Below are 25,838 nucleotides of genomic sequence, written 5' to 3'. Positions count from 1 at the left end.
TTGAAGAGATAGCCGGAGGGCAGCGTGCAGCAGGAAAGCGGGGGCTGTAATTTCCATTAGGAGATGTCAATCAATCCTTCTTTTCAATACATCAATAATAAATCCGATTGGAGCTGCGGGCTGCTCCCCCCCACACACACACACCCCGGGCACTCTTTCTGTCCGGATGGGGAAGTGTGAGGGGAAGACAAACTTTGGCAGCAGGGAAGTCCCCGCAGGCAGCGTCCGGCCCGGCCCGCCCCCCCATCATCCTTCCACACCCCCTCCGCCTCCTTCGGCCCAGCGCTGGGCTCCGGGACCGGGTCAACCCCGGTCCGGTCCAGCCTGGCGCTGTGCGATGCTCTGCCCATCGGTTCTGGCGGTCTGGCAGAGCGACAGTAGCACAAGCTGGGGAGACACGGGCGATGTTTTCACCCCGGGGGTGTGCGCAAGCGATTAGAGCCGGGCCCGAGACCCCCCGTCTGAGCTGATTTATATTTAGTTTTCACTTATTTAAACGACACCCCCGCCCCCTCCGTCCCCACCCCACGCAGATCCAGCCCGGACTATGAACATCATCAGAGGGGGTTTTTTTGTTTTTTTTTTTTTGTTCAGTTATGTTCCACCGGCACCGCCACACCGAGCTTTCATTTTTCACAATTAAAAAAGGGGCCGGGATGGTGGGGAACTCCTCCAGCCTGACAGCTCGTCCTAACTCTGCTGTTAGCGTGTGCTTTGCACCTGCAAATCAGCGAGGAAATGGGGGGGGGGGGGGGGGGGGGGGGGGGGGGGGGAAGGGGATTTCTTTATTACTATTGTTTGTTTTAAACGGGCAAATATAGGAATTCCACCGTCTCTGCCTAGTTCAGTAATGACACCGATTCTCCTTTTTTTCCAGTGCGCTGGTAGGTGGCCGGGGGGGCCCAGGGAGCCCATGTCCGCCCAGGTAGGGGCGGACAGGGATGTGGAGCGGGCCGGCTTCGGGACAGGGCGGCACCGAGGTCTTCCCGTTGCCCTTAGAGCTCCACTGGGTCAGCAAACCCCGACCAAGAGCACGAGTTCCGTGTGCCGCCCGTCCCCGCCAGCGCACACACCCGGCTAAAGAAAGGGGTGATCTCCCTCACCCCCCCGGGCGGTGTGAGAAAAGAAGCTTAGAGGAAGGGAGAACACCCCCAAAGGACTGCGTAGCCATCGCCATCACCAAGCCTGTCCGTTTGATTTGAAAACAGCACCATAAGGAGCACACTGACACTGAACGCCGTCTCCTCAGCTTCCCTTTTTTCACACCCACCCCAGCCACGCGGGTTTTTACCCTGCTGTGGGTGTGGGTTGCTGGGCACAAGAGGCTTTTGCACGTCCCCAGACATCGCAATAAAGCTGGGTAAAGAGAGGGAGCGGGAACCCGGGCAGCCGGGTCTGGGCTTGGGGAAGGGAAGGAAAGAAGTGAAGAGAGAGAAATTGAGAGAGAGTCTCCCAGGCAGCTTGATCCCATTAGCTCCGTCCTTGGGTTGCATATTTATACGGTCTAGGAGGTGAACAGATGGACTATCAATTTAATTCCATCTTCAACACCATCAGAGATTGATTTTCTACTCGCTTTTAATTTTGCCATAATTAATTAGATCATTACAACTGTTTTCTATTGATCTCCCTATTTAAACCTCAGATGCAAAGGGACTTGGGCAGATCCTTTAAAAACACAGAAGGGAAAAGAAACAGAGAGCTTGCAAACTTTCTGAAGGTTTGTTTTTTTGTTGTTTGGTTGGTTTTTGTTTGGTTGGAATTTTTTGGTGTTTTTTTTCCCCCAGCTCCGATTTAGAGGATTTTTGGTGCAGAAAAGCGGAAAAAAAAAAAACAGAACCCCAAAACACAATGTTGTGGCCTTTTCTTTTAGGGGGCCTTTTTCGTTGCCTTGATATTTTTTCTTTATGTTTTGGTGAACCCGTGTCGTGTCGGTATTTCATATACGAACATATATAATAGATTTAATTGGTTCGATGATGAAAATACACGCTCGCACGTCTGTGTCTGTGCGTATTTGCGCGCACACAACGTGTTTAATTTTAGGCTGCGCGGAGGTGATGCACAAACATTTGTACACGGGCAGATCTCTCGGCAGAAAAGAGATGAGGGTTTCTGCAGAGCGGGTGTTTTTCATTGCCCGGATTACGCGTCTCGGCTTCTGCACCTGCCTCCCTCTCTGGACGGGGGATATTTCACCCTGCGGCTGCCCCAGAAATCACAAAAGGGGACCCGGAGCTGGCAGCCCCGCTCCCCACCGCCCGCCGGAACCTTTTCTCCCGAGCCTCCCCCGGCAGCAGCTCGGCTCTGCGCTGCCAGCCGGCGAGGTTTGCATTTTAAACCTCCCTTTGGGTTTCTGGTTGTTTTTTTTTTTTTTTGTCCTCTTTCCTTCCTTTCTCTCCCCCCCCCCCTTCTTAAAAAAAAAAAAAAAAAAAAAAAAAAAATCCCTAAATTAAAAGCTCGGTTTCTCTACCCAATTCGAAGGAACCAAACCTCCCTAATTTTTGTGCTTTTGCCGCGAGCGGTGGCGCCGGGAATAAACCGGCTTCTCTCTTCTGGGCTGTGTTTGAAGCTTTGTTTGCAAATCATAAAATTGACGGCGGGGGAAAAGAGAGGGGCGATCCGGAGACCCGTCCGCCGGCGGGGCAGGTTTCGGGGGCGCACCCCCCCCCCCCCCCCAGCCCCGGCCCCGGGGGGACCCGCCGAGCGCTCGGGGGGCCCGAGGCGGGGACAGTGCCGGTCAGAGGTACCAGAGAGAGCCAAGTTTCACGGGGTGAGAGGGAGAGTCTGTCGGGGGGAGAGTTTAGGCGATGCCCTGAACTTTCTAAGGACAGGAGAGAACTCCGGGAATGGGGGGCGTCGCCCAAAGCGGCGGTAAAATGGGCCGGGGGCTGAGAAGGGGCGGCGGGGGCTTGTCCGGCCGGGGGGCTGGAATCTACTCCCGTTAGGGAAAGGAGAGGGTGAGCAGGTGAGGTGTTAGTAAAGAGGGGATCTGTGGAGGAGAGGCGGGGTGTGTATGGAGCAGAGCAGAGGCAGGCTGCCTCCTGCCAAAGGAGGGAGTTGGGGGTGACGGTCTCATCCCTCCCTGCTGAATATTCAGCGCCCCCCCGCCCCCCTTACCTGCTCTCCCTGAGCTCTGAGCCATGGCTCCGCTGCCTAATGGCCCGTCTCCCCGGGACGGCTGCAAACCAGCAGATCCGCCGCGGCCTTTTCTTCGCTTCTCTCCTCCCCGCTTGGGTGTCTTGCTTTCCCCCGCTGACTTTCGAGATCTAGGCGCAACCACCCAAAACTAAACGGTTTAGATAACAACACACACACACACACCAGAGCACCACCACCACCACCACCAAAAAAAAAAAAAAAAAAAAAAAAAAATGCAGCCACAGAGAAAGAAACGCCGCTCTACTGAGCCGGGACAGGCTAAAAGGAGGGGAAAATAAATAACAACCAAAGCAAACGCAGCTCTGCTGCTGCTGCTGCTGCTGCTGCTGCGTATAAAAGTGGAGAGGGACTCACCTGCTCCAGTGTAGCAAGGGCTGTGCAGCCGGGGAGGAAAGGGGCCGGGGGAACCCGGGGGGTATTTCTCCTACGGGGGGAGCAGCTCCTGGACTTTGAATATGCTTCCCCGTGCCCCCCTTCCGCAAACTGGCTACCTGTAGGGAAGTCTTGTTGGAACAGCAGATTAATTTGTTGTCTTATTACCATAAAAATGTGCTGGGAAAGGGGCTGGCAGGGAGAGGGGGGACGCGGGACAGAGGAGGAACTTCCTCCAAGTTGTAAGGGAGGCGGTGGGCTCTGCCTGCGGGGGTCGGGGCAGGTGGGGGGGACCCTTGCGGTGCCACAGCCCCCCGGGAGCTGCCCACGCTCAGCCTGGGGGCTCGGGCGGCTCCAGGTGGGGTCGGGGGTGGTGGTGGGGGAGAGATGGGGACTCCCCTGTGTAGATTTTGGAGGCGGCAGGAGGCAGAGCGGTGGGGTCTGCCCTTGGGAGCGCCTGGCTTTGTGTCTGTTTGCCCGTCCGACCCGCCAGCTAGCCCTCCAGAGAGTTATCTGCCCACTCGTCTTTCCCTTGCTCCCACCGCCGTGTTTTGGTAAAGACTTCGTGACTGAAAATAAATAATAAATAAAACAAAGCTGCAAAGGAAAGAAGAAAAATCCCCAGTGCTAAAGACATCACTGAGCGAATATTTTTCTTTCTCTCTTTCTACCCCCCTCTTCCATCTCCCCATTGATTGAAAGTCTCTCTCAGCTCCAACAAGGAGTCCCAGGAAAAATGAACCATTCTGCTATCGATTCTTCATTAAAATTGCATTTCTGCATTTGCTAAATTGGTTTTAAAAAGCTTCCCCTGTTATTATTGTCTTGTCAGAGCCGGCGGTGCTGGGCAAACAGTATTTAAAAGCTTGGGACCTCTCCAAGATGAGGCTGCTGGGGGTTTTGTGTGTCTGTGTGTCTCTTTTTCCAAAGTGTTTAGCAAAATGTTAACAACACGGGCTGGGGAAAGGCATGCCCCAGACGAAAGTGGATCATTGTGAAAATAAAGAAGGTGGAGGCAGCGCTTTTTCTTCATAACACTTAAAAAATAATCGATTGCCTCTTCGAGCAAGGGAAGGAAAAAAATAATAATAAAAAAAGTTTAATTTTAGATATTGAAATGGGATGCCCAAAGTCAATAATGGCAGAAGGGGTATTTTTCGTCTGCAGCAGCCGCCAGGTCTGTCTGGAGCGGTTCTTTGCCTCGCTGCAGCCCGAGCCCTGCTCGCAGCTGCTCTGAAACGTGATTCCAGGGAGCGATGTTTAAATAAGTCCAGCTCACCCTCACACCCGCACCACATCCCTCCGACCGAGCCCCACCAAACCCCACGGAATCCCCCTCTCCTCCCTCCCCAAACCGGTGTGGGAAAAACCCAGGAGGGGACTCTGGGAGATTTACTTTGAATTCTGCAAATCTCTCTCGAAAGAGCAGGGAAGCAGAAATGTCTTCCTGATGTGTTTATCCCCTAATCAGTTCATTAGTTATAAACAACATGACATTAGAAGTTAGGAGGCAGTTGATATTAATTTTTATTTAACTAGTTGATGTTTAATCCGTCACGCCAGGCTGCTTAGAGAGAGCTGCCTGACACAAACCAGTTAGAACTTCATACACCGCGATGATCGGCCGGGCACCGGGACAAACAAACGGCGGCGGGGGCGGGAGGGGGACAGGGGGGGTCAGGGGGTGGGGGGGAGACGAGACAGGACGGGGAGAGCGAGGGGAGAGCGGAAAACCAGGGGAAGGGGGGACAGCGGGAAAGGGGGGTGGAAAATTCCCCCCTCCCCGGAATAAAAGGGGGGACAATAAGTATGTGACTCGCCAGGGAAAGGGAGGGTGGGGAAGGAGCATGAAAAATATCCCCGGGAAGCTGAGCCAACCGGGCCGGGGGGGAAGGTGCCCTTGCCAGGCACCCCTCCGGGCCTGCGGGGCGGCCTGGGGGCACAGGGGGGTCCGGGTAACCGGGCCGGGTCTGCCTGAGACCGCCCGAGGGTCCCGGCCGGGCGGGGGGCGGCGGAGCGGGGGTCGCCGTCGAGCGAGTCCTTTTTTTAATTAAAAGAGACGCCGGTTAATTGAGACGGGGCTGGCGGAGGGAGAAGATCTCTGCTCTTTAGCGACCTTGCTAGCCTGTGGGACCCCCGCTTTTTGACTCCAGGGTTTATTCCAACACCTCCCTCCTCCGCGGCGGGACCCCCTGTGCTTCTCCCCCCTGTGCCCACCCCGGGTGCCGTCCAGACTGTATCCTTGCGATCTGCTACTATGATACACGCCTGTATTTCACAGTTGAAGCGTTTCTTGGAGACCCAGGAAAATTCTGGGCAATCGCTCCGGACGCCTGTTCCTCCGTGCGGCTGTGGCTACCCGGGGAGCGTTCCTGCCTACCACCCATATTTTAATATCAATTTCCATATTAATCAATCACCCCATCTATCTGCTGGATAAAGGAAATAGTTCGCATTCCGAAGAAAATTGCCTGCTTTCCCGCAGTTAATAGTTAACTCCGGAATAGAAAAGTTCCCAGGGAAATGCGGAGGCAGAAGGAGCGCGGCTCTCACCGCTCTCTCTGCCCCCTCCCTCCCCGCCCAACTGCACCCCCACACCCCCGAGGACCCCCTGACCTCCTCCGCTGCGAGCTGGGGGCTCCGGAGCGGTTTTAGGAAAGGGAAACCGTGACTGCTGAGTGTCTGAGGGGCTAAACTCCCGATGGGGCGGTGGGATGCAGGAGGGGGCAGGCTGTTTCCCCCTAGACCGGGACTTAAAGTGGCTGCAACAGGTATCGGGGAGGTCAGTGGAGAAGGCAATAGCGGCAAGAGCATCGTTAGGAAACGGAGGCCGAGTCTGCTCTGCCTTTCCTGAGGCAAGATGGGCAGACGGGGTATTCAGGAGGGGACCTGCTGAGGAATATGCCAGGGAGATGCCCAGGGTCCCCCTCCCGCGGCCGCTGAGCCCAGGGCAGAGCCGGCCCCTTCCCCAGAGTTTGGGGGTGAGTTCAGAGCTCCGGGGATGTCCCTGTCGCTGTGCCCCGCACAGGTTCCTCAGTATTGGGCTGGCCACCTGGTTGGTGCCTTTGGGCCGTGATGGCGGAGCCGGGGAGAACACGGGGAGAGAGGAAGAGAGTAGGGAGGGAGCCTCCGCTCCGGGTCGGGACTCTGCAGGGCTGTGGGATGAGCACTTTGAGCTTCCAAAGTTGTGCGGCTGCTGCCGGCAAGGGGAGCGGCTGCCCCTCAGGGGGGCGGTGGTAGAGCAGTGGGGTGGGAAGGGATTTTCCAGAGGTGGGGATGAGTGCCCGGGGGGCGGTGGGTCCGGGCTGCCGTGAGGCACGGCCAGGGCTCCCGCTGCCCCCGGCCCTGTCGTCGGGTCCCGGGGTGCTGCCGGGGGGGCGGGCAGGCGGCAGCCGTCCCAGATACTTGGCGTGAAGTTGTCAGGGAGCCGTGGGGGTGCCCCCCGCTGGCTCGGGGTTCCCGCTGGCCCCGTTCCCCGGCGGGGCTGCCGGTCCCGCCAGAGGGGGCAGTGCAGATCGACGGCAGCTCCGCGACCCGCCGGGCTCCGGGCTCGGCCCGGCCAGGGGAAGGGGCTTCTGCTCCAGCCCCGGCGGGGGACGGGGGCTTTTATACCCACCCCTCTCCCCCCCACACACACACACCTCGCCCCGCTGCGCTGCGATAAGGCTGAGATTCAAAGGTGCTTCCCTAAATGTTTCCTCTCGCCTCTCCCGTCCCTTCCCCGGATGCCAAACCGGGGAAAGTCTCCCGGGGCCCGGTCTTCCGCACCCCCCTGCCAGCTCCCGGGGTTTTGGGAGCTGTCGGTGTGGGGATCGCTTCTCCTGTCCCCAGGTAGTTCAATACAAGTTTGAAGCCCGAGGAGGGATCCCAGCAATCGGGTGGCCCACGGGTTCCCTGTTTTTCGGGACAACCTGGGCGAGCAGGGACTGCCCCGGGGCTCGGGTCGGGGGGCGTAGGGTGGAAGTGAGGGAGAGGGACAGGCAGGCGGGGGACACCTGGTCGTGGTTACCAGAAAGAAAAGAAAAGGAAAGTGGAAGATGGAGTAAAAAAAACCCGAGAGACTGAGGGCACAGAGTGAGCCCTGTAGTAATGTGCAAAAGAAGGGGAAATAAAAGAAGGATGGAATTAAGAGAGAAGATGGGAATCAGGATGGATGGATAGACAGAGAGACATTGATTTTTACTGATATTAGAGAAAAAAAGGTCTGGATAAAAGAAGGGGACGTTTAATTTGAAAATGAAAGGAGGATGGATGGATGGATAAAGAGACAGAATAGAAATAACATTTTAATGCGACAAAATAGGAAATATGGGGAAACAGAAAATGAGAGGGGGAAAACCCTTTTAGCGTTTGTGGATAGCAAGAAGGGAGTAAGTGCGGAAAGAAGGAAAGGAAAAGGAAAAGGAAAGGAAAGGAAAGGAAAGGAAAGGAAAGGAAAGGAAAGGAAAGGAAAGGAAAGGAAAGGAAAGGAAAGGAAAGGAAAGGAAAGGAAAGGAAAGATTAGAGAAATTAGCTTTTTAGGAGCCGTCAAACAGTTGTTAGACATCAGAATTGGAACAGAAAAGCAGGAACATTTATGGCAGCCCGCGCCGAAGCCATTTTCCCATTGGCATTTTATGGAGCTCCTAAATCTCAGCCTATAAGAATGATTTCTCCCCTCACTTTTCTTTTTAGGTTCAGTTCCAGCGGGTCCCTGGGAGCGGGGGGAGCAGGCGCACCCCCGCACAGCGAGTGCGTTCCCCCACCCACCCGGGGGTCCCGCAACCCCCGTCCCTCGGCAGCCCCAGGGCCAGGAGCAACAGTTCCCGGCGGGTCGGGGCAGGGGAAGGACCCGCTCTTCCCCGGGTTCGGCTCTCCGGGGGGGGGCAGGGGCGGCCGGGCCGGCGGCTCTTGCCGGGGGGGGGTGCGAGAGCTGCGGAACAGCTTCGGGAGCAACAAAAGCCCTCGGGGTGCGTGATTCTATGATGCTATGAAGAGAGGGAAGCAAGGGGCTCTCCCTTCCCACGCAACCCGTCCTTACTCTCCGCCTCCACCTCGGTGGAAAACTCCAAAGCTGTGTGGAAAACTCCCAATACCCCGGGTGTAAATAACGATAAGAGGCTCAGTCATGACAACAATGGTAACGCGTTCCCGTGTGTTAAAATATCGGAGATACACGTCCTCCTACACCCGCTGCCTCCTCGGATCCCCGGGACGCGCTGAATTTTCAGAGCGTTTCGGGGGCTGGGATAGGTTTGGGAGAGGAATACTGACGGGAGGAGATGTAACTCGTGTGCCTTTCACCTTATCCCGCGAGCACAACCATTGTCCTTGTGACAAGGATCTCTGTTATGGTCTGGGGGCTGCAGAGAAAGGGGAAGTTTGTGGGTCTGTCTCCTAACTCCGCTGCGGCCCCCTCCTCCCCTTCCTTCCCCCTGCCTGCCCCAAGACCCCCGGCATCCCCCGGGCTCCGAACCAGTTGATATAGAAGTGTGTGCGAGGGGGATACAAGTTCCAGCCTCTCATGAGGGGAGAAGGCTGCAGGGGCAAAAGCAAGTTAATTTCCAGCCGATTTCTCATTACTCTTCTTAACGCCTATAAGGGAGAGAAAATTAGGCACACAGCACACGTTTTGGCCACTTCATAAAAAATGCAGATTTGAGAGATGATGTGAAATGTGCCCTCGAGTCAATGATTAAAGATAGCTGACTAGATTTTTTTTTTTTTTTTCCTATTTGGAGTTGAGATGAGGAATGCCCCTGAGCTCTGTAGGTCCAGGAAGGGTCCTTTAATAGCTGATAAATTGGCCCAAGAACTCTTTTGCCCCCATCGCCCTACTCCCTCCCCCACCAGGAGGGAGATGCGGGACCTGGGAAGGACTCTGGGGGGATTATTTCCCCAGGGGTTCTTGGAGGGGGAGACACACAGGGCCGGCCGGTGAGTGCGGAGCCCACGGCCGCTCCTGCCTTCTCCCACTCGTGTCAGGAACTTTCCCTCCTCACCCTCCAACCACCAGCCCTTGGGTTGTCAGCTTTGCCTGCCAGCCGGCCGAGGGATGAGGATTCTGCTCCAGCTGCATGAAAAGATCTGAGCTTTAAAAATAATTGCGGGGAGAGGTGGGAAACGAGCGTGTGATTCACGTGTATTTGGGAAGCGGAGGAAGTTGCGGGGGGCGGGTGGCAGCTGCCAGCGTTCCCCTGGGGTCAGGAGTTACTTTTTATCGCAAGTTTCCCCCCCAAAAAGGAACAAAAAGTTTTGTCCTCGGCGTGTGTCGGTGTAAAGGGAAGGGGCCCGCCGCCCCCCTCCGCGGCCACTCGTGAGCATTTCCCCAGCCCTGCCAAGGAGAAGTTGAAAGGCACAATGAAGTGTCAGGAGGAGCCCCGGTCCTGACAGATCCCCCGCTGCAAACTTCGGAGGAAGGAAAAATAGAAAGGGAAGGAAAGATAAGAGGAGAGGGGGGGAAATAAAATCAAAGCTTTCCAGCCCGCTGGAAGAAGAAATGTGTATTTCTTTTCTCTAAACACTCCTAATTTTTCAACCCAATTGAAAATAATAAAATGTATAAAGAAAGCAGGGATGCAGTTTTCCAGAGCTCAGCTGCTGAATAACTCCTCATCAACCGCACCGATTTCTTTGATTAATCCCGGGGTCTGAAGCAGAAGCAGTTCCAGTGTGATACCTTACACGCCAAGCTGCTTCTGCTTCCCTACTTTGTTAGACTCGTTTATGCGCATTTTTTTAAAACAATATTTTCAACTCTTTCCCCCCTAATAAATCCGTTTTTTGAAGCGGTACCTGCTTTCTAATTGCCCTGAATAAATGCCTTTCCCCCCCATCTCCGGCTTCCCAAATCCCCCAGCGCCCCGGCGGGGAGGAGGTCGCGGGAAGGGGGACCGGACCACCCCATCTTCTGGCAATTCCCTCTTGCTCTGGTGCTCAGGAACTTAAAATTGTAATTTCGTGTGCGAAACGGCACAGACCTCTCCATCCACTCTCTTGATGGGACTCGGTGTAACTACACGCTCTCCTCTAAGCAACTAGATAACTAACGAGTTATCTTGTTGCCAGACGAGTTGCCAATTCTCAGGTTCCCGCCGCAAACATCAGTGTATATGGTACATTCACGCGAAATATATTCGCCTGCAGAAGGGGTGGTGATCTATATATGAAAGGTGCATCATGAAGCCGAATCTCTAGATCAAAACGAAGAGACTTTAATTTCTAGGTATTTTATTGCAAATAACCGCCTCTTTGGGGACAGCTCGGGCACATTTAATTTCTGGAGAGATGCACCTGTGCAGAGGTTTGGAAGGGAAGGCTGCCGTGTGCCCGCACAGCCCACGTTTATGCACATGTATCATATGTGTCTCCTTCTCTTCTCCTCCTCTCTTGTGCATGTATAAAATACCAGCGTGGTCTGGGGAAGCTGCGGGCTCTGCACAGTTCTTCACTCTTTTGCCAGATGATGCTGTTGTTTATATAAACCCCTCACACTTCTCTGCCGGCCGGCTTTGCACCCTCCGCACTCATTTACACCATCGAGTCATTTATCCAGCTTTCTGTTCCCCATGAATTACCCGGCTCGGAGTTAACCAGAAGCACCAAATTCCTGCTTTTCTGATGAATGGACAATATTGCCTGCTCCTTGCAGGGCGAGAGAGAAAAATAGCTCGGGCAAACGAGCCTGAAGCCGGGGAGTGCTTGGCGGCGGAACGGGGCCGGGGTCCCGGTGTCCCCTCCGCCGGGCGCTTGGGCACTGGCAGAACCCCCCACGGGGGGTGGGTGCGGTGGGAGGGGGTGTGTGGGGCAGCGGGAGGGCAGGGGGATGGCTGCGGCTGGAGCCGGGGGTCCCCGGGCAGGGAGGGAGCAGCCCCGGGACCTTCCTGGGCTGGCTGGGGGCTGCTTGGCGGGAGGCGCTAATTAGAGTGTAACTGCCAGGTCATTGATTTCATGTTACCAGAGTTGTTGTTGTGCTTCTGTCTTTCTTTCTTTCTTTCTTTCTTTCTCTATTTTTTTTTTTTTTTTTTTTTTTTTTTTTTTTTTTTTTGGTGACACGGAACCTCCGCCCGGCTCCGAGGCGGCAGGAGCTGGGGGCTGAGGAGGGTCTCCTGCGAGGTCCCTCCAACCCACGAAACCCAATTAACCTCACACACGCACACTGCTGGCTTGGGAGTTGCAACCTCCAGACCCGGGGATCTGCCTGTTTTTCCTTTGTTGCTTTGTTGTAAGACTCCTCTGGAGCCGGGATCTGAATGGAGGGAGCATTATCAATGACTTTTAAATAATAACAAAGGGGGAAAATAAAAATAATTAGCCCCGCCTCTTCTAGTTTCAATTACTCTAATTAAAAACCCGAAAGGCAATTCCTAGGCAATATCTAATAATAGAATTAGCAATCGGATCCATCATTTCACACGGGGATTTACTTGCAGGGGTACTGTGCGAGCTCTATTAATAATAATAAAAAATCCTGCTAACCCTCTTTTTAAAATTAATAACTCTGTAATTATAATAATTTTATGTGCCTTTTTATAAGAAGAGGTTAATGTTGCCACAGTCTGGGGATGGGAAGGATGAAGTGAAGCGAAATACTGCTGCTTAAACTGACACCTTCCTATTTTATTAGGAGACATTATTATTATCAGACATCTGCAGGTAGAGAATTAAAATTAAAATCGCTTTCAACAATTCAATACACTTTTTATCAGCCATCTATCTGAAAATCATGAACATTCATCATCGGAGGCATTCTCCCTGAAAACAAGAACCCATTCAAATTTTATACAAATTATCATATTTATCATAGTCTGAAACTCTGGAGTAACATCTCCACAAACTGTCTGCCGGCTCCCCAGGGAACCGGATTCCACTCCGCAGCCGCTCAGAGCCATCCCCGCTCCCCCGGCCCTTCCACAGCCCCACCGCAGAGGCAGCGGGGGGAGAGGGATGCAAACGGCATTAAAAAAACACACAGCGAGGCGAGGTGCCGGGGAAAGGAGTTTGGCCGGGGGCAGACAGACTCGGGAGCCGGCCGGTTCGGAAGGAGGGCACCGGGTCACCTGTCCTTGCGAGGGAACATTGTTATTAGGAGCAGCGATAACAGTTCTAACAATAAGAGTAATGATACTGATAGTCATGTCTGATCCCTCTCCCCCCCCCCCTTTTTTTTTTTTTTTTTTTTTTCTGCTGGTGTTTTTTTGCCTTGCAGAATTCAGCCAGTGCCGGGAGGGAAAAATAATATATATATATATATATATATATATATATATATATATATATGTATGTATTGGCTGTTATTTATATGGGCACTCGGTGCTGGTGACAAATGACACGAATCGGTGCTTCCTGTTTGCGGGTTTGGATGAGACAAATCACTTCCCACGCTTTGCTAATGACAAAAAGTTCATCAGCGCTGAAGCAGGGGCTGGAGCCGCGCCGGCTGCGCCTTTATTTATCCCTCTGCGGGTCGCGCTGCTCCGGGGAGGGGCTGCCCGCCCCGGGGGGCTCTGTGTCCCCCACCCCCAGGGGGGTCTGTCTGTGTGTCTGTGTCCCCCCGGGGGCTCTGCCCCCGACCCCCCGCACCCTCAGCACACGGCGGAAAGTAGTTCCAATACGATGTTTGTTAACTAGGTTATCTAGGCTGTAGAAGATTTTAATGTTGAATTTTATAGCTTTACCACGCTCTACCGTCCTTGTGAATATTGTAATATTGCATTTTTTACAAGTTACTCTTCTGTTAATGTTCCAGCTAGTAACTTTTATAATCCTCCTCAATGAAATTTTTTTGTATTCTTCCGCACCGTTAACCTCAATGGCGGCACCTCAGCCCCTGGCAGGAGGCAAAGATGAAATGAATTCCTCTTTAATCAGAAATAATAATAATAAAAACACACACAAGGCTCCTTCTGCCTTTTACTTCAGCTCCCTTATTCGGGGTGGGGGTGATGCCTGGGGAGTCTCCAGCCCCCTGCCCCCCGCTGCACCCCTGGGCAGAGCTGAGGTGGGCGAGGGGATGGATGGTGCTTGCCCAGCTTTCCCGGGACTGCTGCAGAGGGTGGGGGGCACGGCCTGCCCTGCCCGGCTCCTTCTGCCCCCCCTGCCCTCCCTGACTGCTGGGCTGTGCTGTGGGGCAGGCGGGAGCTGGCAGCCTGCTCAGAACTGCAGCAGGGAAAGTTGGGCACTTCTTTTCCTTCTGCTCTGTTCCTGAGTGTAGAGTGATGGAGGTGCTCTGCAGAGCATCCCCAGACCCAGAGCATCCTCAGACCAAGAGCATCCCCAGACCCAGAGCATCCTCAGACCCAGAGCATCCTCAGAGCCAGAGCATCCCCAGACCCAGAGCATCCTCAGAGCCAGAGCATCCTCAGACCCAGAGCATCCCCAGACCCAGAGCATCCTCAGACCCAGAGCATCCCCACACCAAGAGCATCCCCAGACCCAGAGCATCCCCAGAGCAGTCTGCTGAGGTGGGCTCACTCTCTGGTTTCTCCTGATCTCAGCTGGGCTGGAAGTACCCAAACCCAAGATGTTTGTTTTGTTGGGTGGTCCCAGGTGGAGCTCCAAGACGTGTGTATGCAGGAGATGCACTCAGGTGGGATTTCAATAAAATATGTCCCTTTACATGTAAATAAGGGTGGAAATCACACACATACCCCCAGCCTGAGGTGCCCTCACAGGTGAATGAGGTTTGCAAGCATCAGCAGCCAGCAGCAGCAGAACTGTGATGATCCCAGTGCCCTTTAGGCCAGGGAGTTTGCTGTCAGCAAGGACTGGGTGCTGGTATTTCCCTGGTTAGCATTTCAGACCTTGGTGCTCAGGCTCAGCCCCCCTGAGTCTTGTGAGAGAGAAGTAATGATTGTGGGGTATGGGTGCTGGTTGCAGGGCACAGGAGCCAAGGGATTATATGCAACTCTCAGCTTGTGGGTATTTTAAACAGTGTCTTTTTAGCTTAAGATAGTCACAAGGAGAAACTTAGCTCAAACCTTAACAATCAGATGAAAAGGATATAGAATTCATTGTTAACTTGCTAGTTTCTTAGTCTGTAACTTCTTTACGATTGATACAATGCTTGGGGATTTTCTGAATCAAGCCAGATACCTTTTTTAAAAACACACAACTAGCTTTCTGGTCATTTCAGAGAATAAAGATAATTTTGCTCTCCTAGGAGCCTGCAACTGGTACTATTTAGACAAGTGTTAAAACTTCACTGGTATTGCTTCTTGGTGTTTTTTGTGTTTTTTTTTTTATGCTGTAAGGTGAGCAAGTACAATAGGTGCAAGTTTCTCTTAAAAAAAAGTGAAACAGTGGAGGGGGTTAGATTATTTTAACATAAATATTATTTTTTTAAACTAGTTTATACTTCGCTGTCACCTTGTAAGGCAACGACATAATGCAGGTTAGTTTTGGCTCAAAACTCTGGAGCTAGGAAAGAATTATTACTGTTCAGAGCCCCTGTCTGAGAACCTCATGGGATGCTTTTGGGCTGTGAAAAGACAAAGAATTTGATGTTTACTCAGGAGCAACTCTCCCCTCCCAAGAGAGCTGCCAGCAATCCCTCTCTCAGTGGGGCTGCTTCACACACACCTGGGGGAACGTGACCTCAGAGGAATTTTCCTGTGGGTCTGCAGTGTGCATGGGCTCTTCTGCAGACATGTCCACATGTGCCTGTCCTGCCTGGGAGTAAGTAAATATTAATTTACACCTCGGTGTGTCTGAAGGGTGTGGAACTTGTGTATGGTGTCTGCAGGTGTCCAGTGGACACGCGTGGGAGTGCGTGGGGGCAGGTGGGGATGTGTGGGTCTGCAGATGTCTGAAGAGGGGTGTGTGGGCAGGGCAGGGTGAGGGGGCTGCAGGTCTCCTCCTGCTGAGCCTCAGCACAAAACTGGAGCATCAGAAGGACCCTGGCTGACAGGATGGCAGGACCATGCCTGCTCGCAGAAGATGAAGCAGAATAGACAGGATGAAAGTTATTTTTGTCTATCAGCTGAAGCATTATAGAGACATCAACAAGCTCTTGTCTCATGCCAGCTTAATTCCTAGTTAATCAGCAGTCTGCTTGGGCAAAGGAAGGAACTCACATCAGGGGCTGATGATGAGCCAAACTTCCCGATGCTGCTTCAGGAGCCTGGGAGGAGCCCTCAGCACTGCTCTGCCTGCCCGTGGCTGCTCTGCTGCCCACCCAGGGATGCTCTGGGAGAGGGGACATCAGCTGGGTCCTGGTGGGACCCACTCCTGCACAGGGACTGTGGGCTGGTCCCTTGGCTGTCCTTCCCTGGGCAGTAAGCAGAGGCTTGTTCTTCACCGTGTGTGACCGGGTGCCTTACCCTGTCCAGTTTCAAATTATGTAAATAATTCCAAGGCTTCCATCCACTCTCTTGGGGCACTTCCACATAACCTGCAAGTGGACTCCTGTTCCACTCCTGCTACCTCTACTGAGACTTTCCTTTGCCTCTGGACTGCCCTTCCTCCCCTTATTCCTGAGCTAAACCCCTCGTGGCCCATGGCACTTGCATACTGCAGCTGAGAGCCAGCTCACTGTCCTTTCTCACCTGACTTTCCCATCTGCTTGCTGAAAAGCCTCTTTCCTCCTTGTTTTTCATCCAGCTACTTTCTCCAGTGCCACCAGAGCCGTGTGGGAGGCTACCTGCCTGCTCTGGGACTGGTGTGTGTTTGTTGACCTACAAGCCAAGCTAATTACAGTCTTGATTGCACAGACCATGGCCTGATAGTCACTTTCTGGGAGTGACTGGTGTGGTGTCCCAGTGGACAGATGTCCACAGACAGTAATGGGAAGCAGCATATTCTCATCTGTGGCTGCTTGGGACTCAAACACATTACCACGAGGTGAAGTGAGCTTGGGAATGCCTTGAGTGTTTTGCTCCTCTCTTCTAAAACCCCTCACCTTCATTATGAGCAACCCAGGAAGATGTTATTTACACAGAAGCGGGTGGGGAAGGCAGAATTGGACTTCCTTTGGTGAGAGTGGCAGATGGGAAGTGTCCTGGTCTGTCTGCTTGGGTCCTGTCTGTCCTCCTGTCAGGTTGGAGGGGACCTGTGAACACACTCTGCCTTCTCAGTTGCATCTGAGTAACCCTGGGCTCTGCTCTGGGGCTTTGTTTGCTGCTGGGGAAGTGGTCTTTCCAGTCCTCACTGCATCCAGATATGGTTCAGGACTCCCTTTCCCCCTGTCAGCCCTAGCAGTGATTAATAAGGACACACATTTCCTGGGCTTTGCACCCATTTTTCTTAAAGACTTGTCTGCCAGCAGTGAGGAGGCTGAGGTTATAAACCAGAGCTGCTGCGTGAAGGGCCGGGGGGCAGCAAATCTTGGAGAGGCTCTGATGCAGTTCCAAACATGGAGAGAGCACAGGGGAGCAGCTTGCAGAGACAAATTCTGCTGTCAGCTGTGGGCTCCCTGCAGCTGAAGTGAAACACAGGGATGTGGGGTTCATTGTTACCCACAGCCATAGCTCCTCGGGGGGGGACAATCCCAGCAGTAGCTGCTGTGGTACATCTGGCTTTTGCAAAGCATTTCTTCCCTGTCTCAAAGATCAAGAAAAGTAAACAACTGGGCACCTTGGAATGTTTTCCATCAGGTTCCAGACTTTTTGCTCCTCTCAGTATGGTTTCTGTGAGATGTAACCTGGATGCTGGGAACCCAAGAGGTTGAGTGGTTGTGCTTTTTCTTGTCTTTCTCAAATGGATCGTGGTCCAGGTGTGTCTGCCCTGGCAGTCAAAGGGAGTCTGGGCTATGCACAAAGCTCAAGGCCAGTCTCAGCATCCAGAAACCACTGACAGTGGCAGGGAGGTGTCTTGGGATTGTTGTTGCTGCTTATTCTGTGATAATGCTGAGTTTTTTGCCACAGTGCAATGATACTGAGGGCTCTGGCTGATCAGAACAGCCATCCTGAAAGCAACCCTGCCCTCAGGAGTCTGAAACAGAACACATTTCAAATTGAGCACTTTAAGCTTTTCTTAGGCAAACTTTTCCCTGTGACTGCATTCAAAGGAAAAAGAGAAAGAAAAGCAGATTCAGGACCTGTTCTTTTCAGTGGTTTGAAGCACTCTGGAGATTCCCAAGTTCTGTGTTTCAGCCTGTTGCACTCTGTGAGGGCCTGGGGCCCTGGCAGAGGGGGGAGCACAGCCCCTTCCCATCAGCAGTTGGTCTCCACTCTTGCCTTCCTCCTCCTCCTCCTCCTCTCCTGACACACATGTGCTCTCAGCTGTGACCCCAGCAGGGAGATGCTGCTCCAAAAATGATGATCCAGAGCTCCCTGGTGCTGCCCCAGCTCCTGGTGGGGCTCAGCTGATGGGCACATTTTCCAGGGCAGGCAGTGCTCAGCTTTTTGATGGATTCACCCCCAGCTGCTGTGGAGGGAGCACAGGGTGGGTGCAGGGGGTCAGGCAGGGGAGGAGGAGGGGAGGCTCAGTGCTTCTCCCTGTGACTGCAGCAGCCTGCACGTACGGGAGGGATGGAGGGGAAAAAGGGATGAAGGCAGAGAATGGAGAGGATCCCAGCTGGTCACCTCTGAAACTGGGATTCAGCACCTTCTTCCAGCGATGGCCGCATCCTGCCAGAGTTGTGAGAAGCTGGTGATAGCAGCCAGAATGCACCAGCTCACAAACAAACAAGCAGAGAGAGGAATAAAGGGAGGCAGGAAGACAGGTGCCCCTTGGGCAAACACTTGTTAAATTGACAAACTTGTAGAAAATGATTAAGGCTCTCGCTGTTCCTGGTCCAGAGGGGCCCTGAGCTGCTGCCTCGAGCTAAGATACAAAGGTAGTTCCTTGGGAGCCTGCAGTGGACAGGGCACAGAGGGAGGTGAAACAATTACTGCCTGTCTCTGCGGTGCTGTCTCTTGTCAACTGTTATTTATGTTTCCCCAAATGTTGCAGTCTTCTTACAGGGAAAGCAGGCCCTGCCAATCTATGGCAAAATAATTGCAGCCGCCTTTCTCTCCCCCTCCCTCCCCTCCGCCTCTCTCCCTCCTTCCCTCCCTCTCTCCCTCTCCAATTTCCCTTGGACTCCTTTGATAAAGAATGGGGATGTAACCCCCACATCACTGTGGATGGGTGGGTGCGGGTGCTCTCTGGTGCTTTGGACCCTCTTGGAAGCCACCCTAAGACAAGAGCAGCTCCTGCTGAAGGCATTTAGTGCCCTGCTTTGTCTTGCCTCTCTCAGCTTGCAATTGAAGCAGTGTAGAAGTTCTCCCCTGCCTTTTGCAGCTGCAATGTGCTCCCAGGAACCAAGTCAGGAGATGTACGTGTGGAGTTTCAGCTGAACTGACCTTACCAAGGGTGAGGGAGGAAGGAAGGGTGGTTACAAACCTACTTCCCACCCCTCTTGAGGGCTTGCCCATGCTCCTACATCTATTGCCCCTGCACTTGATTTTCTTGGGAGGTCTCCATCCAGACAGCAGAGTCAAAACAAGGATCTCAGACTGGGACAGCCTGAGCAGCCAGGGCCAGTCCAGGGCTGAGGCTGTGATTGCTCAGTACAAAGGTGTGGAATAGGGCTAAATCTGCAGTGAGCCCTCCTGGAGATCACCCTCACCAGGGACCCAGTGCCTTCCACCAGCTGCTGGGGCTTGTGTCACAGTGGAGCCTCTGCTCTTCTCTGCCAGTCACACAACAACGTGGATGGCAACAAGCAGAGACTTTTGTCATCTCTTCTGGCCCCTCTGAGAGCAGGGATGCTTTCAAGGAAAGCCATCAGCACTTTGACGTGGTTGCAAACTTTGTGCTTCCCCTCCCCTCCTGTTCTGCCTGCCATCCTCCCTGTCCCTTCATCCCAGACGTGCACAGAGCCTGTCAGGAAAGGGTTAAGTGCTGCTTACCCCAGCCAGCTCCGCGTATTTAAAGTGAGTAAAGGTTTAATTACCAAATGATGACAGTGTCATATGGTTTTGGTGATGGCGCGTGGCATTCGATGAATGCAGAAGAGGGGAGGATGTGAGAAAGACACTGAGTGGCAGTGGGGAAGCGAGGAAGCTAAAAATGCCAAAGACAGTAAAACATCTGTAATTTGCAATTCGCTAGTGTTCGCTGATTGCTCATGGATTAAAGATTAAAATCTATTCTCTGGCAGATGGGGGAGAGAGAGAGAGAGAGAGAGAGAGAGAGAGGAAATTCTTACGAGCATGTTTTGCATCTGCATTTCATTCTGCTCCTCTTTACAATAATCACGGATGAGGAAATAAACCCAGATCTGGGCTGGCAGGAGGCGGGGAAAACGCACAATATAGGCAGGACCCAGGCTGCTTCTGCTGCTGGGAAAGCCGGGCAGGGAGAGGGGAAGGAGCTGGCACCAGGAGGGCTGCTCGGGGCCGGGGACTCTGCTCTGGCTGCGGGAGGCTGAGTGTTCCCGGGAGGCTCGGAAGTGCCAAGAGCCAGAGCAAAGTCTTTCTTCTGGTCACCCCAGTTCTGCACTGGGGGGTTTCTTTGATGGGAAGGGGACGTTAGCCATCTGTCCTGTCTCAAGGGATGACTGAGCCTGGCTACAGTGTCCATGACGTGATGTTAACGCTCGCAGGCAAACAATACAAGTAGAAATAATGTTTGCAAGTATAAATCATTTTTATAACTTCAGCTAATCAGAATCTGTCCCTTTTATGGGCATGATGAGCTCTCTCTCTCTCTCCCTCTCTCATTCTGACTCTCACACAGGGTTTCTCAAGTGTGCAGGACATTAAAAGAAAAATGGATAATAAAACTGCAAATGCAAGGTCTGCTCCTGAGCGGGGCTGGGTCCTCCTGACTCTCCCCGGCTTCCCTGGAGCCAGCATTCCTGCTGGGGCAGGAGGCAGCCCCAGCTCTGCACAGGAGCTCGGTCCCTGCAGCCCAGCAGAGCCCGAGCAGTGCTGCTGGCAGACCTGCCTGCTCTGCAGAAATTCTGCTCTCTGCAAGGGACAAGGATCAGTCAAGCGATCAGGAGAGTGGAAAGGGACTCGCAGCTCCTGGGCCCTGCTCCTGGCACAGTTCTTCGGGCGGTTCTGGTTGCCAGGAAGGGCGATTTCTCCCTGCTGCAGCAGGAACCAGAGCAGGAGAGGAGCTGCAGCTCATCTCTTGTCCAGCTGCCTCCTGCTTCACAGGGTCCTGCCTGAGCTCCAGCCACCTGGATAAGGGCTTTTTCCTGTGGGAGTAAAATTTTGTTGGGTGTCTTGGGAGATGTTGTTCAAAGCTGAAGATGGTGTGACCATCGCACCATCAGTGTCAGTGAGAGCAGTGACTCTAAAATCAGTGAGCATTGCCATAGCTTTTACTCCAGGAGCATGCACCCACCTCCACCTGTCTGCACACACAGGGACACCCTGACATCTCTCATCCAACAACCCCATGTTCCTGCCTCTCCACTGTGATTTTGGGTACATGGAAATGAGAAGGTGAACGTGCCAGAGGGAACGTAGACTGGGCTGGGCCCAGTTCAAATGGATATTTGCGGTGGAACTGGGAAGGGGAACTGGTCTAAATGTCCTTTAGGTCCTCCATGTCACATCCCTGTTCCAGTTGTCACCTAGCTCCAAGTCCCCCACGCTGTGTTCCTGTCTCCATGTCCCCCCTGAAGGAGCCCCAGGTCAACCCCCAGCAATCAGATTGCTTCACACCAGTACCCACACCTGGGTAAGGTGTAAAGGCACAACTGGAGGGGGCAGGAGGGGGGAAGGTAGTTAGGGCCTCAGAGATCTTTGTGCACTTAATTGTCCTGACCAGCCTCAGCTGGGACCCCATCCACACCCCCTCTGCCCATTGGTCTGGCAGGTTTCATTTAATCTGAGAGCAGCCCCCTCCCTTATTGCTTAATTTATGTTCTGGGCACAGCCATCTTCAGCCCTCTCTTGGGGAAGGATCTCAGACCAAGATTTCATTTTGCTTTTAGCCCTGTTGCTGGCACCATCACCCTGCTCCTGACTGGGCTCCTGGAAGGACTCTGGACCTACATCCACATCCTGTTTTACCCAGGGATGCTGCTGGACCGTGTCCTGGTGTTCCTCCTTAGGTACTGGGGAACTGCTCTCTGGCTGGGGGTGTTGTCTCTGTTGTGTTTGCCTTTGGTTCTTGGCTTATGTCCTGTGTGGTGGAACACTTGGGCTCTGTTGGTGTTTTGGGATGGGAGGAAGCATCCCAAAGCATTGGGCAGTACTGGTGGGGGAATGTTAATGGGCTGTGCCAGACATCAGCTGGAGCTACCAGGAAAAGTTAGCTGAGAGATGGGTTTTGTCTGGGCAGTGCCTGGTGCTGCTGGGCTGCAGCTAAGGAGAAACATCAGGGTTCTGCTGAGAGAATAAATAAACTGAGCTGTGGTAGAGTGGGGCTGGAAAGGTTCTGCTGAAGGATAGTGCCAAGGTAGGTCATCTGACAGAGGTTTTTGTTGTGTCTGGGGAGCAACTGCAAAGTGTTGGGGTGTTGTTGAAATCTCTACTGAAAAGGTAGTTTTATATTTATAGTTGATAAATGGGAAGGTGTCAAAGGGAGAAAATAATGTGCCCAGGAGGAAAAAAACAAACCAAAAGCCAACCCAGTATGTGTGGGCAAAAAAAAGGAACCAGCATTTGATTAAGAAGAGGAAAGTGATCTCTTTGAATTGGGTCGCTGCTGTTGGACCACTGGGAAAGCAGTGTCTCTGTTTGGAAGTGATCTGTTCCACCAAGCGAGAAAGATGAGGCAGAGCAGAAGAAAAGCTGAAGAAAGATCAATGGGAGGAGGGGGACAGCATGGCAGATTTAATTAATTACTGCATATTAAAATGTTTGTTTACAGTAACAAACAGCTACAAGAGGTCTGATGTTAATTAATTTACAGCATTTTTCACCGGTCCCTTTGCCGGTGCTGGCAGCCAAGGAGGTAACACCATGGCAGGTAAGATAATGTCCCTCTGGGCTTCCAGCAGCCCCTCGGAGGTGAGCTGGGCAGCTAGAGTGGTTCTGCTGGCTGATTCTGCATGGCCCTGGGCTCAGGGGTTCTGATCCAGCTGCTGAAAGGGACATGGAGTGCCAGCCTGGGCACACGGTGCTCCAGCTGGGTACTGCCAGGGAGGCTGTTTGGGTAAGAAAGCCAGGCTTTTGGGGGTGTCACTTCTGTGTTGGCTCTGCTGCAGGGCAGGGGTACTGTGAGGGGGCAGAAAACTTTGTCACTGTGGGTCCTGGGCAGCCTCTGTGGTGTTCAGGATTGTGCAACATCATCTCTCTGGGGTTGGCATGCAGGGCTTTGCTGTCTCCTGCAAGTGTGAAGGCTTCTGGAAGGGCACGTGTGCTGCCCCAAAGTGGATGTGGTGGGTCTGGAAGCTCTGTTGCTGTGAAGCAGCTGGAGTGCTTAGCAGAGGTCTGAGAAGCCTTTTCACAGGCTGCATAATGTGCTCGTGGATGGGCAGGTAATTAGGCATGGAGAGAGCAAGGCTGAGCTTAAAACCTCTGATCTTGGTTTTGCTGGTGTTAACTGCAAAGAAGCAGTACAGGAGGTCTGGATTTCACACCTGGCTGGTTCCTGGGGCTGATAGAGCTGTGCTCTCTGCTCCCTTTCAGGGAGCCCTTTGTGAACACAGCTGTCTCTTGCTCCTCTTGGTCCCCCCTTGCAACCCTGAGATTCTGAGCACCACGGAGAAGAAAAGTCAAATCTTACCCCATTCCTGCCAGCACTGAAGGCTTCCAGCTGGAGTAAATCATCCTGAACTTCAGTGAACCTCAGCTGTGCCAGCTGGGGGAGACTGAGCCTCTGTCTTCCAGCTGCCTCAAGGGGGAAAAGTCTTCTCCCCCTTTTGGAAGCTTCTGATCTGTGGGCTTTGTCCTTAGCTCCTCGTGGGCCTTTGCTGTAATCCCATAATTGATCTTTGCAGTGGCCCTGGTGCTTTCATTGGCAATTAACCCTTGTTGCTGGGCCTCTGCTCCTCTGGCAATTACCTCTTGTCACTGCACTTCAGTTCCGTGTCCTTGATACCTGGTGTTAAGAGGTCCCAACATTGGCCTGCCCAAGCAGCCCTTTGCTGGTCACAGTCTGACCTGCTGTAACTCTGGACATGTGCCACTCTGCTCCTCCCTGATCTCAACATTAACACTTGTCCTCGTTCTCCATTTTCCTGACCTCTCCAATCAGTCCCTGTGACAGAACCACAGTGGGAGCTGGATGGTAACCAGAGCACAGCATCCTGGCAGGGAGATGTGCTGGAGCATGGGGCACAGACAGACTGGGGTAACATTATTATTATTATATATTATTATTATTATTTTTAATTATTATTATTATTTTTATTTATTGATGAGGCACTCAGTTGCCTGTGAGTGCATGTGGGGGCCTCTTCACACCTCTGCCCTTAGCACTGAGTAATTCCTGCAGCCCAAAGAGAGGATGGTGAATTCAGAGATGAGAAGGGGTTTCTTGGTGGCAAGCATGGCAGGCTGAGAGCAAGTTCTTCTCCAAGTACCACACTGTTTGAGATCAGCCTGCAAGGCAGCAAAAAACCTTTGCTGATGAATGGCTTCTGGAACTGTTAAAGGGCTGAACATCTGGGGAAGACACCGGAGCAGCTGTTACTGCTCTTTAACTTTCCTTCTGCTTTGCCTTTAACCAGAAAAATGCTGGCAGAAGGTACAGGTGGGGAAAAGGCCCTGGATGGAGGAGTCCCACAGCCCTGTGGGTGAGATCACAGCTCATTGTGCCAGGGGCTGGTGGTTGCACTTGGCAGTTCCAGTGAGAATGGAACCTGTGGCCTTCCAGGAGTCCTGTAGACAACAGTGGCTGTTGGACCACCTGAAAATTTCTGTTTTGTGGCTGTCTGCTGTTTCTGTGGTTAATCCATGCTCCAGGAGCAGGAGTGGGTCACTTGAGTCACTTGAGGTGTCTTACACAGGAAGCTCTTGTGAGGCTGAGTCACTGCAGCAGAGATCAAGCACGTTCCTTGTGCAAGGAATACTTCAGAGCTGTCTTGTAGCAAGCCCTTCCTTTTCAGAGCTCTGAACAGAAAAGTTAAAGGCTGAACTTGTAACAGCTTGTACTTACTATGAAAAATGTCACCAACATTGGTGGCAAAGCAGAACACAGCAAGCTGCTGTTTTAGCATCATTCTCCTAGTGCTCAGAAGTGAACAGAGGATGTGGAGATCCTGGTGTAGTCCTGCTTGTTGTGTGAGCTAAAGCTGCACCATGCCACCTCTGCATCCTGTTTCCTTGCTTGTTCTCTGCCTTACCTGGCTCTGGTGTGACAAGGTAGAGCATGTGGGGTGCTGGGTTCCAGGTACTATTGCAGGGGCTCTGTTCCAGTATCAGGAACGTGCTGATTAGGGAGAGTCACTCGTGTCATTGCTGACACAAGGCAGACACATCAGGTTAGGAGGTGGTCAAATCTCCACAGGTGAGCCATGCACCAGTGATTTCTATAGGCTGGTCAAACGCTGGAACAGATTTCCCAGAGAGGTTGTGAGGTCTCCATCCCTGGTGATATCTAAAACTTGACACAGTGCTGTGTTACCTCATCTCATTGACTCTGGATGGAACAGGATGACTGGACTAGACCAAGAGGCCCAGAGGTCACTTCCCACCTCATCCAGTCTTTGATTTGAGTAGGAGTTACAGAGCTGCAAAGTGGTCCTGAAGGGTCCTTCCTGTGGTGCAGATTCTGAGGCTGTCTCCCAATGGAAGCCTTTGATGTGGGGAGCTGGCAGTGCTACAGAGCTGAAGGTATCTGTAGGACCAGGTATCTGTGTGGTCCAGGAAGGATGCTGTGCTTCTGAGAGGTTCTTTGGGCTGATTGCTGACAGCCATGGCTCTCCTTCCCCCTGGCCTGAAGTGCTATGTGGTCTGGAGGGCCAGTACAGACTCCTGTCCTAGGTTGGTAACTGGATGTGGAGGTAATAGCAGCTGCTGCTCTTTGGGAAGCTTGGGTTTTCTCCCTTGAACTGAAATGCCAGAGTTAAACACCAGCTGGGAACACAGCAGAGCAGGGAGGAGCTGCGTGGTTCCTCATGGGGTGCAGTGGGGGGTTTTTCTTCCCAGTGTGTCTTGGTATTTCACTTGGGGTTTTTTCCTGACAGAGATAAATGATTTCTTTAGATCTGAATAATAAATAAGTAAAATAAATGTTCATGTAGGGTTGGTAATTCTGACTCAAGTTCAGGCACATTGAAAACCCAGCCTGGGAAGCCTGTGTCAATTCTAACTCGCAAGGGTTGCATTTTGTTACCCAGGCTTTGCTTCCCAGTGTTGTTTTCTTCAGGCTTCTAGTTCCTTCTAGACTGACTGAGCAGAAATAGTATTGGGCACCAGCCCAGCCAGTGGCTAATGTGCCATGCACTGAGGATGCTGCTGGGAACCAGAGGTGGGCAGAAAGACCAGGCTGGGGGG

General features: G+C 52.8%; 1 protein-coding gene across 2 annotated transcripts in view; it reads right to left on the bottom strand.

The window, feature by feature from the left end:
• The window catches only part of PAX2 (paired box 2), an 87,006-nt gene extending 83,720 nt beyond the window's left edge, over positions 1-3,286 (bottom strand). For both annotated transcript variants that reach the window (XM_071748119.1, XM_071748120.1), the window contains exon 1: positions 3,121-3,286. In XM_071748119.1, the coding sequence (XP_071604220.1) occupies positions 3,121-3,145 (25 nt within the window). In that variant the 5' untranslated portion in view covers positions 3,146-3,286. The remainder of the gene's footprint in view (positions 1-3,120) is intronic.
• Positions 3,287-25,838: the final 22,552 nt, after the last annotated feature.

Source organism: Heliangelus exortis, chromosome 7 (assembly GCF_036169615.1).
Source record: "Heliangelus exortis chromosome 7, bHelExo1.hap1, whole genome shotgun sequence".
In the NCBI taxonomy this organism is placed as follows: Eukaryota; Metazoa; Chordata; class Aves; order Apodiformes; family Trochilidae; genus Heliangelus; species Heliangelus exortis.
Note: the sequence above shows the minus strand (reverse complement) of the source record. Positions and strands in the feature narration are given on the sequence as shown.